Source organism: Sarcophilus harrisii, chromosome 3, assembly GCF_902635505.1.
Source record: "Sarcophilus harrisii chromosome 3, mSarHar1.11, whole genome shotgun sequence".
NCBI lineage: Eukaryota > Metazoa > Chordata > Mammalia > Dasyuromorphia > Dasyuridae > Sarcophilus > Sarcophilus harrisii.
This window is the reverse complement of record NC_045428.1, coordinates 42,040,142-42,060,271: the sequence shown is the minus strand read 5'-3', so window position 1 is coordinate 42,060,271 and position 20,130 is coordinate 42,040,142. Positions and strand designations below refer to the sequence as shown.

At 36.5% G+C, this 20,130-nt stretch overlaps 1 protein-coding gene across 3 annotated transcripts in view; it reads right to left on the bottom strand.

Annotated features, from left to right (window-relative positions):
- Window positions 1-582: 582 nt before the first annotated feature.
- Window positions 583-20,130, bottom strand: part of ERICH6 (glutamate rich 6) — a 44,287-nt gene continuing 24,739 nt past the window's right edge. For all 3 annotated transcript variants that reach the window (XM_031957772.1, XM_031957773.1, XM_031957774.1), the window contains 8 exons: window positions 18,041-18,145; window positions 17,008-17,171; window positions 16,082-16,140; window positions 15,081-15,235; window positions 11,327-11,412; window positions 9,608-9,763; window positions 5,137-5,365; window positions 583-853 (listed from right to left, as the gene is read on the bottom strand). In XM_031957772.1, coding sequence (XP_031813632.1) covers window positions 590-853; window positions 5,137-5,365; window positions 9,608-9,763; window positions 11,327-11,412; window positions 15,081-15,235; window positions 16,082-16,140; window positions 17,008-17,171; window positions 18,041-18,145 — 1,218 coding nt within the window. In that variant the 3' untranslated portion in view covers window positions 583-589. The remainder of the gene's footprint in view (window positions 854-5,136; window positions 5,366-9,607; window positions 9,764-11,326; window positions 11,413-15,080; window positions 15,236-16,081; window positions 16,141-17,007; window positions 17,172-18,040; window positions 18,146-20,130) is intronic.

The window sequence follows — 20,130 nt, the reverse complement described above, 5'->3', positions numbered from 1 at the left end:
CTTTTACAGATACTTAAATGAAAATTTTAATTTTTAATAAGAAATGAGATAAAAGGAACCAGCAGAATGGACTAGGAATCAGAATCCAACAATATGTTGTGTATGAGACACATATGAAAGAGAAAAACACACACAGAGTTAAAGAGCTGGGGCTTCAGCCGAAATTAAAAAGGCAGGGATAGCAATCCCAACCTTAGACAAAGCAAAAACAAAAGGAGACCTAATTAAAAAGAGATAATTAAGGAAACTACCATACAGATAGGGAATATGGTTGGCAGAGTGATTTATCATTTGCCATGTTCACACAACTAATAAGTGCCAGAGATGGGATTTGAACCCTGATATCTTTACCAAATTCCAGTATACTCTTAGTTGACTCATATGAGGAACAAGTCCTAGGATAATCTCAGCCAACTCTCTTTGTAGCACAGATGTTGGAGTAAAGTTAGTCTCCTTTTCTGATCCTCTCATGGCCCTTGAGGTATATACTTTTCTGGATGAAAAGATTTTGTATCGTGGACTCCTGACAAGAATGCACATTCTACTCATTGGAAGACAGAAATTCTTAAATCCAAACAACAATTCTTAGTTAAATTGGTTCATTTAATAATGAAGTTATTCTTGAGATTGCATCTTTACCTAACTCATAATATTGACAGAGTGAAAGTAATTTTATAGCACGAGTTGCAAGGTAGGAAGGTGTCTTCAATTTATACCAATTTTCAATGCTGGGAAAGTTAACACAGATCTCAATTTTGCTCAACAAACGTCGAATCTTTATGATAAGTGCAAGCAGGAAAAGGTCCTCATCAGTGAAATATCTGAGCTTGGGCACCTCTTCATGTATCCGTACCTTTTTAGAGGAAAAAAGACAGTGAATGGTCAAACAGGACTGATGTTGAAAGGAGACAAAGCACCTACCATTATGACTAAGTCACAGATATGATTTAGAAGAGCATTCTTTACTCTGTGAGGACTTTATGTTATTGCCTAGATTTAGTTTAAGTTTAGTAGTACCAAATCAAATGAGTTAATATTTGTAAAAATGGCACACAACAGGCTCTGTTTATTCCCTTCCCCCTTTCTACTATTATTCTCCTCTGTGCTTGAAATAAGAAGAGCTTAAGTTGAAAGTCCACAAAGAAGACAATTATCTTGGAAACTAGGGTAGTAAACACAATTTCAGAAGTATAGGTTACAAATTTTTAGTAATAGCAGAAAAAAATTGCTTTTTCCCTGCTACCACTAAAATATTGACCTTGTATATATATATATATATATATATATATATATATATATTTATATATACATATATTTTTTTTTCTTTTATGAGCTTTTTTAAAAAAGGAAGCTTATATGTTATGAAGAATGTATTTGTCAAAACTTCCAGGAAACACATGCACAATAATACACACATATACATTTTGGTTTAGATGAGTGTAATTGCTCTGGTGCACTATCCCAGAGGTAACTTCTTTCACCTTGACACTAGTCTTGCATTTTATGACATGGGAGGCAGTGAGAGATGAAAGGAGTTGTCTGAGGTCACACAATCTGTCTATAACAGGGCCTGACCTTCTTAATTCTAAGATCGATTCTTAACTCCTATGGCATGTTGGCTCCCTGGCCCAAGAATGGGCAGTTTGGGTTTTTATAGGAACTGTGGAAAGAAATCTGATGGACTAGTAAGATTTTTACAGATGAGGAAACAAAAGTCTATGTTAAGTGACTTTTTTTTCTCAAATTAGGGGCAAGGTGGAGACGAAAATTAGGGTTCCCGATTCTTATTTTGGTATTCTATCCACTTGTTTTTGAGTTGCTTCAGTCATATCTTATTCTTCATGATCTCATTTGAATTTTCTTGGCAAAGATACTGGAGTGGTTTGCCATTTCCTTCTCCAGCTCATTTTTACAGATAAGGAAATTGAGACAAACAGGGTTAAGTGACTTGCCCAGGGTAAGTATCCAAGACTGGATTTAAATTCACGTCTTTCTGACTCCAGACCAAGCACTCTATTCACTGCACCACTTAGCTGCTCCTTCCATTCACTTACTTCATGCTAATAATAATAACAATATAAAAAATTTAAACTTAGCATCTCTATATTTTGAACTAAAACACCTTGGGTGCCTCAAGCACTCGCCTTATTTTTCTTCACCTGTGACCTATGTGATCCCTTTACTCAAATGTGAAGACAATGTATTATGTCACAAGAAGGGAGACTCTAAGATTCTCTTTACCTGGGGCTTTGGAAGACCAAACTGAGACCAGTTGGGAACAGCAGGCATAAGCTGGGATTAATGAAAGGCATTATGAGAAAACTAAACTGAAATAATTCTGAGGCTCATTTAGTCCAATGTGAAATTCTTTCTCTGGATTATTTCCTTGAATTCTAATATTGTGAGTCCAGTGCTTAACTATATACAGTCAAGTAATGAATTTAATTCAAAAAGCATTTATTTATAGGTACTAGACACTGGGCATACAAATGCAAAAATGCAACACCCCTTGATCTGGATGAGTTTATATTCTGAGAACTACACTATAAACACAGATTAAATACCAAACGTTTAAAGCAAATACCGTTGGTGGAACTGTGAATTAATCCAACCATTTTGGAGAATAATCTTTAATTTTGCCCAAGTAGTTATAATATATATATAAAAACATATATACACCCTTTGATCCAGCAATATCAATGTGAGGTCTATTTTAAAAAAATGATCAGGAAAACAGAAAAAGAACTTATATGTTTGAAAATAAATATTTACAGCAACTCTCTGTGAGATGCCCATTATTTGAGGAATGGCTAACCAACTTGTGATATGTGATTGTGATAAAATACTCCTGAACTGTAAGAAATGATGAGCTGGTTGATTTTAGAGAAACATAAAAATGTATGTATGAAATAATGACAAGTAAAGTGAGCAGAATCAAGTGAACATTGTATACAGTAACAGCAATATTGTTCCAAGAACAGCTTTGAATGACCAAGTTATTTTGAGTATTGCAAATACTTAAATCGACTAAGAGGGACCTATGAATCAAGATGTTATTTACTTCCAGAGAGAGAACGAACCTATAAATAGACGTATGAATAGAATGTATAGCATGTATGTACATGAACACGTGTGTGGATCAAATGATGGCCTTTTCAAGTATGGGGTAAAGTGGGAAAGAGAAAGAATAAAAATAAAATGTGCACAGCAGAGAACAAAACAAAAAAACAGAAGGAAGTGCAGAAGAGTAGGGTATTTTTTTTGATTTGAAACAGCTCTTTATTTCTGAACTGAAAATCATAAATTCAAGTCTTGGCACCAGATCTGTTCCATTTCTTAACTATCTATAGATATACAATCCTTTAAATCCTGCTTTTCTGCATTAGCTCAATATTGTGCTCATCCTCAAAACTCCTTAAGAGAATAATGTCATAAATCAAAGGAACAGTGTGCCTACATTATACTCTGCTGATGGCTCAGTGTCCCAAGAAAAATATATAACCTATCTTGATCCCACATTTTTCATAATACAAAACAATGAGGTAGGCTCAAAGTTGGAAGCAAAACTCAAGCACCTGTTCCTCTCAGTTTTCCAGGAACATTTCTTGGGATCACCTACCTAAAGTTGCAAGGGACCTCAAAAATCATTTAGTCCATACATCTCATTTTTTCTTTTTTTAAATTATTAAAGCTTTTTATTTACAAAGCATATGCATGGGTAATTTTTCCAACATTGACCCTTGCATAACCTTTTGTTCCAAATTTTCCCTTTCTTCCCCATTCCCCTTCCCCTAGCTGGCAGGTAGTCCAATACATGTTACATATATTGAAATACATCTCAGATCCAATATATGTATACATATTTATACAGTTATCTTGTTGCACAAGAAAAAATCAGATCAAGAAAAGTAGGATATTTCTGAGAACAACATGGAACGTTTATTACAACTTTTTAAGTAAACAGTGTGAAATGAAGATTCATAGTTTCATATTGAATCCTCTTTTTGTGTTATGCTATGTAGATGGAAATGCCTTTTTTTCCCATCTTGCATTTAAGTTAAAAATGAATTAAAAATTTAAAAATAAGTAATTTTGAAGTGGGAAAGAGCTTGTTTAGACATTTCCAGTCATTTATGATCTCATTTGGTGTTTCCTTAGCCAAGATACTAGAGTGGTTTGCCATTTCCTTCTCCAGCTCATTTTACAGAGGAGGAAACTGAGGCAAACAGGTTAAGTGACTTGCTCAGTCACACGACTAACAGGTATCTATCTGATGCCAGATTTGAATTCATGAAGATGTTCCTGATTCCAGTCTGTGCCCTCTATCCATTGTGCCACAATGCTGCCAACCAAAGCTTCTTGTAGATGGTAGCCCTTAGGCTGAATTCTTAAGGAGGCTAGGAACTCTGAAAAAGAGGCAGAGGTGAGGAAACAGGATTCCAGGGGTGGGGCAGCTCCAGAGAAAAGACATAGACCTGTGAGATGGGAAGTTGGGTGTGAGAGTCAGCACATGGGATGCAGAATGCACCATTGTGGAGTTGTACCAAGAAAGAAGCTGGCAATGTTCCGCGAGAGTCAGATGATGATGGTTAAGTGGAAACATTTCTACTGAATCAGAGAAAAGGGATCTGAGGAGTGAGGGGGTAAATTTGGGGACTATGCGGAGGTTGAGTTGGATTAATCAGGAACACTTTCCTCTGGATAAATAATGACAAAATCTTTGCTGAGAGCTCTAGTCCCCTTTATGTACTAGATGGTCTAATCCAAGAGTCTACGGCTCAAGGTCAAATGAGCTATTCCCTTGTTTTTGTATAACCCATGTGGTTTTTTATATTTTATTTAAAAAATTAAAAAAAATAACCCCCCTCTTAGCCAGCCAGGGTGTAGTTTGCCCATCTAGCCACGTTAACTTCTACATAAAGCTTTTTCTGACTTTTCCAGCTGCTGATGCCTCGTGACCCCCTCCATATGTCTCTATTTTGGTCATACTTCTAAAGATACATGTTGCCTCGGGCTTGAAATTGTTTCACTTTTAATTTTGCATCCCCAGTGCGTTGCAAAACACCAGGGATCCAGTAGGTGCCTCACAAATGCTTGATGATTAACTCATCAATTGAATTTCAAAAACATACCAACCTGCAGCTTGATTCCAACATTCATTCTTGCCTGTTGCCCCAGTGCTAGAAAAGAGATAATAATCTTGTCTTGATCTAATATCCGGACACCCACATAATTGTTTAAAGACAGAAATATTGGTTTAAATGAAACGAGGGGCAATGAAGTCATGGTACTAGACCACTTCCAAATCCTCACTCGGTTGCCTTCTTGATCTGCAAATTGCCCTCCCAAGTGGTTGATGTTGACCCTAAAACAAACAAACAAACAAACAAAAAAAACAGTTTTAACAGCTTTTTATTTACAAATTATATGCATGGGTAATTTTTCAGCATTGAAAATTGCCAAACCTTTTGTTCCAATTTTTCCCCTCCTTCCCCCCACTCCCGCCCCCAGATGGCAGGTTGATCGATACATGTTAAATATGTTAAAGTATAAATTAAATGCAATATATGTATACATGTCCCAACAGTTATTTTACTATACAAAAGGAATCGGACTTTGAAATAGTGTATTATTAGCCTGTGAAGGAAATAAAAATGCAGGCGGACAAAAATATAGGGATTGGGAATTCTATATAATGGTTCATAGTCATCTCCTGGAGTTCTTTCGCTGGGCGTAGCTGGTTCAATTCATTCCTGCTCCATTGGAACTGATTTGGTTCATCTCATTGCTGGAGATGGCCACGTCCATCAGAACTGATCATCATATAGTATTGTTGTTGAAGTATATAATGAGCTCCTGGTCCTGCTCATTTCACTCAGCATCAGTTCATGTAAGTCTCTCCAGGCCTTTCTGAAATCATCCTGTTGGTCATTTCTTACAGAACAATAATATTCCATAATATTCATATACCACAACTTGTTCAGCCATTCTCCAATTGATGGGCATCCACTCAGTTTCCAGTTTCTGGCCACTACAAAGAGGGCTGCCTCAAACATTCGTGCACATAAGGTCCCTTTCCCTTCTTTAAGATCTCTTTGGGATATAAGCCCAGTAGTAACACTGCTGGATCAAAGGGTATGCACAGTTTGAAAAATAAGCATTTTTAAAGGCCTTTAAGAATTTTAAGATTTCCAAAGTCTTTGCCTCTCAAGAGACCTTGTGGTTAAGGTGGTACAATCATCATTCTGCCCATTTTACAGGTGGGGAAGCTCTAAGAGGTTAAGTAAATGACTCAGGTATAGGAGCCAGAACTCACACTCAGGTTTTGGGATTCAAGGGCTAGTATTCTTTCTATTTAATTATGGTCTCTGCTTTTTCAAAGTGAAGAACAATTTAGGCTAGCCAAATGATGCAAGTCAATTGTGGGGGGAAAAAGGCTTGCGGTCTCAGTTCCATTTCAGTATAAACTCCTTGAGAGCATTTTGGGGTCTTTATATGGCCTGCTTCTAATAGTGCTACCCCAACGCCACCTCTATTAATGGACAGCTAAGTGCAAGAGCCTTAGCAGCAGTGGTGTTCATCAGACCACTAGCCTAGCTGCCAACTCAGTCTTTGGAGCCATTTGTCATCCAGCCCTTATTGAGAATTTCTACCATCACCAGTAGTAACTGGTGACCAACTGCAGGTGAGTTAGGCCAGCTGAAGTGGCCAAGTACCCTGAGGGAGAGAAAGGACATGGAATGAACCAGGCAGGTCAAACAAAGCAGTTGTGGCGTTTCCCTCAGACCCTAGTAGAGGCAGCCCAGGACCCTGAGCCCTACAGTCCTGGAAATAGGAATGCTCCCCACATCGCCAGCCAACCTTCCAACACAGCCATCCCTAAGGTTCCTGCCAACCCTGCTGCCCACCTCCAACCCACTGCCACTGACGGGCAATTAGATCCAAGACTCTGGGGACACTGATGTTGTCCAGGATCCCCCAGGGAGATCAGGACTGAGAGGAAAGTTTGGGAACCATCTCATATCAAGGATAGTTGAGGCACTTGGAAGTGCCTTGTCTAAAGAAGACAACACTTTGGGGTGTCTGGGACAATAATTGCTTTGGTTTAGTATTTGAAAGACTGTCTTATGGAAGAGGAAGCAGATGTGGACTTTTTCTGTGTTCTACAAGCAGATACAATTAGGGCCAATGGATGAAATTACTAGGAGGGAAATTTCTGTTCAGCATAAAGAATTTCCCCAACAATTAGAACTGGAGAGCAATAGGCTCTTCCTCACAAGGTCATGAATTGTTCATCGTTGGAGGTGTTCATTTCTCCCTATTATATTATTCATCCAAATTTTGATGATTGTCTTGTGAATCTCGATTTAAATTCATTTTAATTTTTTTTTTAAATTTTAAAATGAAGATTTAGAAAAAGTTTTTCTTTTTGTGTGTGTAAAAAAGCTGTCAAGAATAATTATCAGGTTTTTTGTGTGCAGAATGAGGAATATGGAAATTCATTTAGAAAAATTGCACATATTTAACTTATATCAGATTATTTGCTGTCTTGGGGAAAAGGGAGAGGGGAAAGAGAGGGAGAAAAATTTGGAACATAAAGTTTTATAAAGGTAAATGTTGAAAATTATCTTTGTATGTATTTGGAAAAATAAAATACTATTAAAAAAGAAAACTAAAATTTAACTTTGAGAAAATAAAAAGAAGGTAAGCTTATTGTCTTATTCATTATTATTGTATTTCTAACACCAGATAGATAATATTTAATTAAAAAAAACTATCAGGTGGCTCAGTGGACAGAGTGCCTGGCCTGGAATCACCAAGATCCAAGTTCAAATCTTACCTCAAACATTTACTAGCTATATGAACTTAGGCAAGTCACCTAACCCTGTTTGCCTCAGTTTCCTTATCTGTAAAGTGATCCAAAGGGCACTCCACTATCTTTGGTGAGAAAACCTCAAATGGGGTCACAAAGAGTCAGACGTGAGTGAACAACAATAACAATAACTATTAGCATTGAAAGCTAACATTTATATAAAGATTTAAGGCGCAGACTTGAAGACCATCTGCCAGGGTTGCTTTAGAAGACTGCTGGTATTAGGGAAAGGAAAGGACTAGAAGGGCTTCCAAGTCCGAACTTCATTTGTTAGTTTTTAGGTTTAATTTTTGTCTTTTTTATATAACACTCATTTCTGCCTCACTTATTCTTATTAACTCACCCATATTTCTTGCAACTGCAAAAAATCAGTAAAATTAAGTTAACTGCTACAGTGATCAAATCTGCTTCCCATTCTACATCCATGGTACCATATCCATGGTACCTCAAAGTTTCTGATTCCATGAGCTATGAGCATGGAGTACTTCTGTGTTTTGTTGTTTTAATGTTGCTTGAGTAATCTGCTGTAGTACAATCAGGCTTGAATTCCCAAAACTTTATTTTTCCTTTCCACATTCTCCCAACAATAACTTTGATTTTTTTTTGTATTTGTTTGTATTTTTATTTGTATATAGTTGTTTACATATGATCTCTCCCATTAGACTGTGGAACACTTGACATCAAAACCAGTCTTTCCTTTGTATTCCTAATTTTTTTTATCAATAATATTTTATTTTTCCAAATACATGCAAAGGTAGTCTTCAACATTCATTTCCAACAATAACTTTTTAAAAATTTGACAATGAAGTTATATTTTATAGTTTGTAAAACTCTTTAATACTCCCCTACTGTATATTATTCATCCTGATTATATGACCATCAATTTTAAATTCTTTTTGTGGTCTGCTTCCTCTTAAAACAACAACAAAAATTCCTTTTGGTGCAGAAACAAAAACAAAAACAAAACACCAAAACCCTGTCAAGAATAACTGGTAGCTAACACGTAAGGATTTAAGGTTCTAAGACCTCCTCATATATGGTCTCATTTGATCTCACAATGAGACTGTGAAATAGGTACTATGATTATCATGATAGAGATAGGAAAACTGAGTCTGAGGGGAGCTCAATGACTTGCTCAGAATAATACAGCTTTTAGTTACCTGAGTCAAGATTCAAATTCAGGTCTTCCTGACTTTAACTCCAGTGCTTTAAATACTACACGTATGCCCTTGGAAGCAAAACAAATCCCCTTGGAAAAAAAAGGAATTTGAACTTGGAAGCCCTTCTATCCCCTTCCCTTCTCTAGTGTAAGTAGTTTCTAAAACATCCCTGGCAGATGGTCGTCAAACCAGTGCCTTAAATTTTTATTATATACATGTTAGCTTTCAGTGTTAATACAGTTATTATTATTGTTATTCACTTGTGTCTGACTCTTCTCTCCAGAAGCTTAATTCATTTGGATTGGAATCTAAATTTTGCTCCATAATCCTGAATGCAATAGGGATTTCCCAGGAAATGTTAGCTTTCAGTGCTAACACAGAGTTATTGTTATTGTTATTCCTTTGTGTCTGACTCTTCTTTCCAGAAGCTTAAATTCATTAGGATTAGAATCTAAATTTTGCTCCATAATCCTGAATGAAATAAAGAGTTCCCAGGAATTCTCAGAGATGTCCCTCAATGTGGTGCATCAGTTGACAAATTAACATGGAAGCAAGGAGTCCTCCAAAAACATACCAAATGTTTCCATTGGGATAGTAACAGGTCATTTTGCCACTGGAATCAAATATTGCCCTAATTGCAGGTTTATTTGCTGTATCTTCTTGGATCACACAAATGAGACCTTTTAATCTGTTGGCCACCACGATTGCTGCTAAATTTCCCGAGGGGTAGCTGGGATCAGATAAGGATAACCCATTTACCAAAAGATTAACCACCTTCTTCCCCAACGACCTCAATTTCATCCCTGCAGAACAATCTGCTCAACTGCTACATGAGCCCCGGGAACAAGATTTGGTCTCTGCCTTGGGGTTGGTCTTCCCAACTCTCCACATTCTATTTCATCCACTCAGTTACCAAATGGTGTTCTCCAAAGTACTGATCTTATCACCCTCTAATCAGTAAACTTCAAAGACTACTTATTATCTCCGGGGATCAAATACCAGCCTTCTGGTACTTAAAGTCCTTAATAATGGGGCCCCTGAAGGCAGGAAGATCTGAGTTCAAATTCCACTTCAGTTCCTTACTAGCTCCATGACTCTGAGCACATCACTTAAACTCAGTTTCTTCATCTGTAAAATGGAGATAATAAAAGCACCTATCTCCCAAGATGAAGATAAAATGAAAAATTATATGTTGTGGAAACCTTAAAGCACTATATAAATGCTATTTATTATTTTAAAATCTTTCCAGTCATTTTTAAAAAATTCTTTTTACTCCCGTCTGTTCTTCACATACATGATTCTATCTTCCGATTCTGTGATTTTATGCAGGTAGTCCCCTCTGCATGAAGAGCACTCTCTCTTCACCTCTGTCTCTTGGTTCCCCTGGCTTTCTTTGAGGGTCAGCTCATGTCCTGCCTTCTAGAGGAGGCCTTTGCTTCCTCTCCTCCCTCTCCATTCCCACTGCTAGTGTCTTCATCCATATCTACCTCTATATCCATGCATTTTGTGGGTGGTTATTCTGTATATTTTCCCGTGTGTATATATGTATAGCTATAGGTATATATATGCATATATAATGTACATCCATATTTAAGATATATACATGTATGTGTGTGTGTGTATATATATATATATATGTACACACATATTTACAGAGTTGTTTCCATGTTTTTTTCTCTCATTAGAATGTGAGTTTCTTGAGGACAAGGGACAATATTTTTACTCCTCTGCTTGGCACATAGAAGGCACTTAATAAATACATGTTGACTGACTAAAAGAAACATTTAAATTGATGAGATCACAGGTCCCTTGTACATGACTCTAGTTGATAATAGTACATTATCTAAGGGGTTTCTCTGAATCAGAGTTGATATGAACAGATTACACAATCATCTTCAGATACAGGTCTCCGAAAAGACAAAAATTTGGAATCAGAGACAGAGTAATAATTAACCACACTATGTAATCATATTGTATTATGTAATTAAGTATGATTAATAATAAGTTAAAATCAGTTTTTCTGACAATCTGTCACTGGAGTCAGGCTAAGGTAAAAAAAAAAAAAAAGATCTTTTCAATGATTCTGGATAGGAAATACCATGTCCTTGGAGGAGAATTCACAGAAATTCTTCATATTTCAGAAAGCTTTGTTTACTTCCTCTTTTTCTCCTATGAAGAATAAATATCCTGGCTCATCAAATGAGAGGAACCGTGGTGATAATAAATTCACATTTCCCCAAAGGCTTCATGAAGAAACAATGAGGTTAACAATTATACACAACAGAAAGGATACAATATTTGGGCTGTGCCATCTGGAAACATGGTCAGGAACTTTCCTCCTTCTTTGTAGTACTTTTCCAGGAAGTCATTTTCTATTTTCTGTGTGCCAATAGTAAGGAGAGGGTATTTAGCTCTCTATGGCTGTGGAGAACACACTTACCAAACAAAGGCTACACATATCAAGGTTTTCCTGATCATGTCATTAAATGCAAAGCTTCAGTTCTTTCTCCCTGTCACTAAAAGCAAATCTTAGTGATTTAGTGAGTCTATGGACATTAAATCATTCACAAATAGCAATTATGAAGTCTAGTCAGGTCACAAATTGAGGTAGAATGGATCTTGGAGACCATATACTCAAATAAGAAGCCTTTTATAACATAGCTAACTAGCTTTTACAATCAATCTCAAGGAGGAGAGAGAGTTCCCAGGAAAACCCTGAGAAGTAAAATTGTAAAGTTTGGTTTTCACAGCTGAAAAGTTTCAGTCTCATAGTCTCCCTCTGTAGCCATGGTTGAAAAGAAAGGGATATAAGTTTTAGGGTCAGTATAACCTGACTGAAGAGATTAAAGAATGTCTTAAGTCAACAGAAGTAACAGCAGGTGGTGGTTGAGTGCAAATATGCCTAGGCAAGCACACTTTTTAAATGAGCACGCTTAATAAGTCTTGTGTATATTAATTTCTTCCTAAGGAGAAAAACAATCACCATTTTTGAACATATGATGATGTGGCAAGGGGAGGGGAGAACATGGAGACATATCAAGGAGTGCATGTAATGGGAATATCATGAAACATTAGATTTTAGAAGGGTTTCCTCAAATAAAATTCTGAGGAGGGGATGAGGAGGCAGGGAAAGATTATGGAATATAACTGCTGGTTCTGGCTTCTGCAAATTGCATTCGTACCCCCTCAAAGGGGTATGGCGCCTGCTTCTTGCAAGAAACATATAAAGCCTTCCTCTACTCATTCCAAAAATTTGAGTCTGAAGTTTTCATTTCTAACAATCCCATTCAACTTCTGGGTAGTTCTAATTAGAAGTTTTTCCTTCAATGCAGATGAAATTTGCTTACTTCCCACCCACTGTTCTTAATTCTTTCCTCTGAGGTTAGTAGAATGGATCATCCTAATCTATCTTCCATGTGATAACTCTTCAAGTATTTAACATGATTTTCAAGACTTTGGAGGCTAAGGAAAAATTGGTGAATAATAAAAAGAGATGGAAACTGGGTAAATAAAGATTTTTTTTTTAATATTCACTTTTTAAAAATTGAGTTCTAAATACTTTACTTCTTGTCCCACCCCATCCATTGAAAAGACAAGCAATATATCAATTGAACATGGGAAATCATGCAAAACTATTTCCACATTTTATTTTCATGTTGCATAAAAGATCCCAAGAAACATGAAGAAAAATATTAAAAATATATATACTTTAATTTGCACTAAGAATTCCTCAGATTTCTCTCTGTAAGTAAATAACAATTAGAATTATCTTGGAAGGGAAACAGAGATAACCTTGAGAGATAATGGCCAAGCTGCCATCTTTATTTGTGAAGAGAAGGAATGTCAGACTTAAGCCTAAATTTACTGAAGAAACTTCAGAGGGAGAGGTTTTAAGTGGTTAAAGAAAGGATAAGTAGGCTCCTTTGACCTGACTTTCTTAATAGGATTTAATCCATTTCTCCTCCTCCCTCCCACAAGACTGTTACCACATTTCTGGCCATCAACTCCTCTAGCTTAGGAGGCTGTAATTTGAATTGTTCTCTATTTCCAGGCTCTCTCTTCTGCAAACCATCTTTCACTCTGCTGCCAAAATCATCTTCAGGCATGGTAATTTGAGCAGGTAATTTCCCAGCCAGGAAGCCTTACTGCTACTAGGCTGAAATATCATCTGCTTAGCCTAAAACTTAAAGCATCTTACAGTGTGGCTCCCACTTCATTTCTAGAATTCTCTTCCCCTATTTCAGCTAAGTTGACCTACTGAGCTTAGCCTAATGATCTTAACATGGTCTGTTCCCTATGCCTAATATATACTTCTTTATCCTCATTTATTTTTATGTTCCATTAAAACTCAATCCGAATGTTCCATCTGACACAAAATCTTTCTGATCTCCCCACTTATTTATGCTTGCTCCCATTTATATTTGTATACATTAGGTCCAGAAGAATGCTGATAAATGCTTAACAACCAATTCTTTAAGGAAAAATATACTCATAACACTTTTAAGCTTCATCTGCATTAAAGTCCTTCTAGCCAATTAATAAAAATAATTAACAAAGTCCTTATTTGTAGCTTGCTGATTTTTGAGGTACGGGGCTCACTGAAAATTTAACAATCAACTTTGGAGAGGAATATGAACATTCTTCCTTGTTCTATAAGAAATGATGAACAGGCTGATTTCAGAAAAGCCCGGAAAAATTAACATGAATTGATGCTGAATAAAGTGAGTGGAACCAAAAAAACATTGTATACAGTAACAGCAAAGTAAGGTGATGATTAACTATGATAGACTTAGCTATTCTCAGCAATATATTGATTCAAAACAATTCTAAGAGACTTGGGATGGGAAATGCCATTCACAGGGACGATTCATTTGTATAGAATTAGCTATTCTCAGAAATACATTGATCCAAGACATTTTCAATAGATTTGGAATGGAAAATGTCATCTGTAGCTAGAAGGAGAACCATGGAGACTGAATAAAGGTCAAAGCATACTATTTTAACCTTTTTTTGTTTGCTTTTTTTCTTCATGGGTTTTTCCCTTTTGTTCTGATTTTTCTTTTCACAACATGACAAATATGGAACTATGTTTAAAATGATTGTACATGTATAATCTATATCAGATTGCTTGCTGTCTTGGGAAGAAGGGGGTAAGGGAGGAAGGGAAAATATTTGGAATTCAAAATCTTACAAAAATGAATGCTAAAAACTATTTTTACATGCAATTAGAAAAATAAAATACTATGGAGGAAAAATGATTGCTAAAAATTGTCAACATATATTTGAAAAGAACATAAGATACTATTTTAAAAAACAAAAGGCATGACAAATAATAGTTTATCTATAAAAAAAAAAATCTGGGTTTTTTATTTGATTATTCCAAGCTCAACATGAGCTATGGAGCTATGAGGATGGTATAGCTAGCAAAAAAGTCAAGTTCTGGCTGCCCTTTTTGGAAGGAACACTGATTAGCTAGAACATATCTAAAGGACAGTTGTTGAAGGATGTTGAAGGAACGTGACACTATGCAATATGGTGGTGAATGGTTGAGAGAATGGGGGATACTCTATCTTGGAGAAGAGAAGACTATGAGCATGGGACAGGATTATAGTCTTCAAGTGTTTCAAGGATTGCTATGTATTAGAAAGAATTGTTCTTCTTGTTCCTGGAAGACAGAATTAAATTCACAAGTTACAAATTGTAGACAGGTAGATTTTAGATCAACATGAGGAAAAACTTCATAAGAAATTAGTGCTGTTCCAATATGGAATAAGTTACTTTAGAAGACTATGAGTTCTTTATCATTGAAACCTTCAGAAAAAAAGGTAAATGACCCCTTGTTAGGAATTTTGTAGACAGGATTGATGATTTGGTTAGCAGTTGGTTGAAATGATCTCTGAAGTCCTTTCAACTCTTGTCTCCAATTGGATATTTGCCTACAATTCTATGAGCATATCACACTATCTCAATCCTGATAACGTTTAAATAAATGCTTAACATGGGTTATAAAAATAAAAACCAAAAAAAAGTGACAGAAAAAAAATTACCTTTAAGCAAGGTAGTGTCCAAATATCACCACTGTCAATACAAAAGGCACATTGATCCTCGATTATTGAATCAGCTAAGGTTTTGTCTTGCACTATTTTTATTGAGGGGTGCCGGGCAAGTTGATACGTTACTGTCCTATTCTGCTTTACATTAACTAAAAAAAAGAAGCACATGTGAATGCTTAAAAAAATTCTAATATTAATATGCAACAATACTTTTTCAGAACTTTCATACAATATATTAGTTTAATTTGTATTACAACTTTACAACATTTATTCTTCAGATAATTTTCTGGATTTTTTTATCAAATAAAGAAAGAAAGAAAGAGTATGAGACTTACCTTATCTACAATCTAATATGTTAAACCCTCAATTATGTGGATTTTTCCCCCTGGCACTCTGTTTTTAGGAGAATGAGACAAATTGAAGAAAAGCAAATTCATCTACCAGATCGAGTTGGTTTAAATTTGTTTTTCATGGTCAATTTTCATTGAATGCAGTCTCTTTCTTTCATATTACACAATTAGAATGTATATTCCAAAGGTGGGTCCTGAGGTTGGTCAATAGAGCTCCCAACTAACAAGGAAAGATTCAACTGTATTCAAAGGACTACCCTTAGCAAATATCCAAAAACCAACTTAGAAGAGTTTTTCAATTAGAGTTGAAATATAAAGGGTTTCTAATCAGCCAGAATGTCTAAGTAAATAGAACACTCCATTGCTTTAGCACGCAATTAGCTGGTCTTTTGCCCCTAATTAGCTTTGTGATCTCTTTAATGTAAGGACTGCTTGCCCACATCCAGAAGACCTCATCCCATGTGATTTTTATCCATGTCCTCCCATAGCTCCTGACCAAAAAAGCTTCCAACTATGCTGAAGTCTTTCTCCTAGCCTGTTTCTATTTTAAAGTCAACAACAAAGAAGTTATTATGCAAAATGCTGATATCAAAGGTTCAGGCTTTTTAATTACCTTGGGCTGCCCATTAACTAGAATAAACTCACCTTCTTCTTGTTCATTTGCCATGAATACAAAGGTTCTGGCTATGTGTCTCTCCTGGATTCTAAAGAAATTAAGATACATGACCAAGATGCAATTTGTACTTAGATGATCCAGCAAACCTACCCACTTTTGATACCCCAGTGCAATCTATTATAAATTTAATTTGATAGGACCAATCAAGAAGCCTTGCTATTTCCTGAACTCCATGACAGTAGGGCTTGTCTTATCACTCTCTGGGTCCCAAGGGATACACATGTCTTTCACTCTCTTTGTATATATGTATTTATGTATATGTGTGTTCATAAAATCATCAATTTAGATCTGGAAGGATTTATTTATTCAAATCCTTCATTTTACAAAGAAGGAATCTGAAGCTCAAGAGAAGAGTGGATTTCCATAAGTAAGTTATATGACTTCCCTAAGGTTAGCTAATAAATGGGATAGCCAGAATTCAAACCCACATCCTCTGACTTTCAATGCAGCACACCTCCACAATACCAGGTTGCCTCTCATTAATGGTAATTGAAGAACTTTTGGACCAGAACTATAATTGATTGACATTGGTACCTGCTCCACAACTTACAGTCTTAGAGAGTGGCCAGAAACTCTGAAAGGTAGGGTGCCTTACCCAGGAAAACATATCTGGAATATGCTAAGGATGGAACTTGAAACTTGTTCTCTCTGTATATCTTAGTCAGGCTTTCTGTCTATTATACCATGGTAGATCTCAACAGGAAAATAAAGAATATGTTTCTTCTAAATCAACGGTGCCTTGACCCCCAGGGTGATTCTGTAGCCACTAGCTGGCCCATCTCTTTCTGAATGAGAAGTTCTGTTTCTAAACACCATTGGGTCTTTGTCTTTTGCTGTCTGAAGAACGTGTGGCCTTTAGGTGCTAGGAGCTACTCCTCAGGATGATGGGTATTACCTCTGGACGACTTTTTCTTTTACTTTACGTTTCTCCTTTTCACTGCTAAAGTGTGGGTGGGGGTCGATGCAGATTGATCCTGATACTGGATACATACTTTTGATTAGGTTCTTTTCATGGTGAACATATTCAAACAGCTTCCTGAACTCAGGACAACAGAAGAGCTAGAAAACAAAGTTGTATTTTTAATCATCAGTCAATTTAAAAACCGATGATCATCCCATAAAATTACAATTCAACTGACAGGCACAGAAAATTTTGTATGAAGGGTCATGGCATGGGGCTCAATCAAGTAAAGCACTTGGTCTTGCCCTCTGGGAATTTGTATCAAACCAGGAATCAGAAAGTCAAGCAACTGGGCTTTGAGATGCTCTGGGCCAAATGAATTCTTTGGGGAGACCAGGGAATGCAGTCTCCTGTCTCTTCCTTAGCCTATCAATTTAAGACCTTTTGAGAGTTAAAAAGTCTTGAGGATTTTAGACTTGTCACCAGCATCCTAGCAACATCTCAGAAACAACTGATGGCAGCATCTTTATTGAGAGCCAAGGACAGACAAAAAGCTAAAGGAAATATCTTGAGAATCACACCAAAAGGTCTTCCAGAAACTGTGAGTTGTCTGTTACATGTGGTCTCTAAGCTTAAGCCTACTTTCCCCTGTGTTCTATGTACTCATGGGAGAATGGGTCACAGAGAGAGCTTTGAGGCAACTATTCTACTTTAGTAAATAAATAACTCTTTCTAAAAGTTAATTAGGTCTGACTAACTAATTGATGTCAACCAGTAATCACAGTGTACTGGAAGGAACTTGTGAGCTAACTTGAGTGTTAGAAAAACAATCCCCAACCCCTCAAGGTTATCCTTAGAATCCTGAAATACCATACAATATGTACAATATCAACTCCATAGGGACTGGATTTATTGGTGTGAATAGGGATTAGGATAGTTGTCTAATATCATGTGTTATACTATCATATTTTGTAAATGTTTCCCTCGTGAAGCTTTGTTTTGTGGGGTTTTTTTTCACACATCTTACCTTCTCATAGTTTTCAGCGTTAAAGTCGTCATCATCCAGGGAAGGAAATGGTTTCAAATTTCTCCCACAAAACTCACAGCTTGCAGGGTATTCCTTCTCCCAGTACTGGAAAAAATAAAAATAATCAGTGTTGATAAATACAAGAATATCCAAGAAGAATCATAGGATCATACACCTTGAACTGGAAGGAATGTTTGAAGTCACATAGTTCAAGTCTCTTCTTTGTCAGATGAGAAAACTGAATTCTGGAGAGGACAGGAGGATTGCCGATACATGGCAGTCAGTGACAAAGTCAGCATTTGAATCTGACTGGTTCCAAACCCAGTGCTCTGCCCTGGGAGCAATATTACAGGTTAACTAATTCAATCTTCAAGCTCAGGGAGTTTCAATCAGTTCAACAGACATTGCCTAGCTTAAAAAGCCTGCGGTCTTCCATTGCATCCAGAGCCATCTCCAGTCATCTTGCTCTTTGTCTGGCCACTGGACCCAGATGGCTCTGGAGGGGAAAGTGAGACAGGTAACCTTGTCCAGCCCTCCCTCGCTTCAGTCCAATTCACTTGCATGCCATGGTATCATCTCTCTGATGTCCTGGTCCTCTTGAAGAACCAGAGACAAACAAATGGCATCAACAGCATCAGCCGCGAGACACTGTGGAACAAAAGCCAATGGAACAACAGTGGCTCCCTGCTAGGAACTCACATTCTACTGCTGACTTGCCCTAAATTTGGTAGCAAATAAAATTAAACTATGGTTCTCTGTCTCCAAATTTAGCATTCTTTCCTCTGAATGACTTGCTTTCTGGGAAGAATGCCCAAAGCTGAAGTTCTATTTCCTCTCGGTGACTAGAAAATCCTCTGGTCGAAAATTGCTCCACTTTTACCAGAACCATTAAGACATGCTTACATATATATGTGTATGGCATATACACATATATTTGTTGATTATTTTGGTTTTCTCCAATGCTTTTATAAATATAAATATGTATTTATATATTCTTAAATGTAACATAATATATTATACAATATCAAGTAATGAATTATATTGTTAAAAGAAAAATCTTCATCAAGGCTTTGCCTAACAAATAAGACAATCTAAGGAAAATGAGGCCAAAAGGAGTTTATCATCACATACAAGGCATATGAATATGTCCAAGCTAAGTCCTCTGTTGCTGTTCAGATGTCCAATTCTTTGTGACCCCATTTGGGTTTTCTTGACCAAGTTAGTAGAGTATTTGCCATTTTTTTCTCCAGATCATTTTGCAGATGAGAAACTGAGACAAAAAGGATTAAGTGGGTGAGTTGCCTAGGATCATATAGCTAGTAAGTGTCTAAGGTTGGATTTGAACTTACTTCTTCCTGACTCTAGGCCCAGTGCTCTATCCCTTGAGATCTAGCTGCCCTTGCTTAACCTTTCAAAGATAAATTTTCCTAACAAGAGAAGACAATTTTGATAGATTTGCAATTCATGCACATGTTTAACCTATATTGGATTATTTGCTGTCTATGGGAAGGAGGAGGAAGAGAAGAGGAAAAAAACTGGAACACAAGATTTTGCAAGGGTGAATGTTGAAAGCTATCTTTGTATATATTTTAAAAATAAAAAACCATTATTTTAAAAAAGAAAAGAAATAAAAAACATTTGCAATTCATGCACATGTGAAACCTATATTGGATTATTTGTTATTTGTGGAAGGGGGTGGGAGGAAGAGAAGGAGAAAAAACTGGAACACAAGATTTTGCAAGGGTGAATGTCGAAAGCTATCTTTGTATATATTTTGAAAATAAAAAAACATTATTAAAAAGAAGAAAAGAAACAAAAAAGATTTACAATTCAAAAGGGGATGGGCTAATGTTTGAGTTAGTCTAGGATGCTGATTTCTAAAAGGGCTCAAAGCATACTTGGGCTGCTTTTCCCTGGTGTTGGTTTGGCACCTTCAGTCACAAGAGATTGTCCTGCAAACCTATGTAGCCTCCTCCCCTAATGAAGGAGCTGTCACATGTACCTGTGCAGCCCTCCTTCACTGAAGACTGTAACGTATACTTGATGGAAGAGAGATAGGAAATCATGCGAGTTTTACCTTGTTGTGGCTA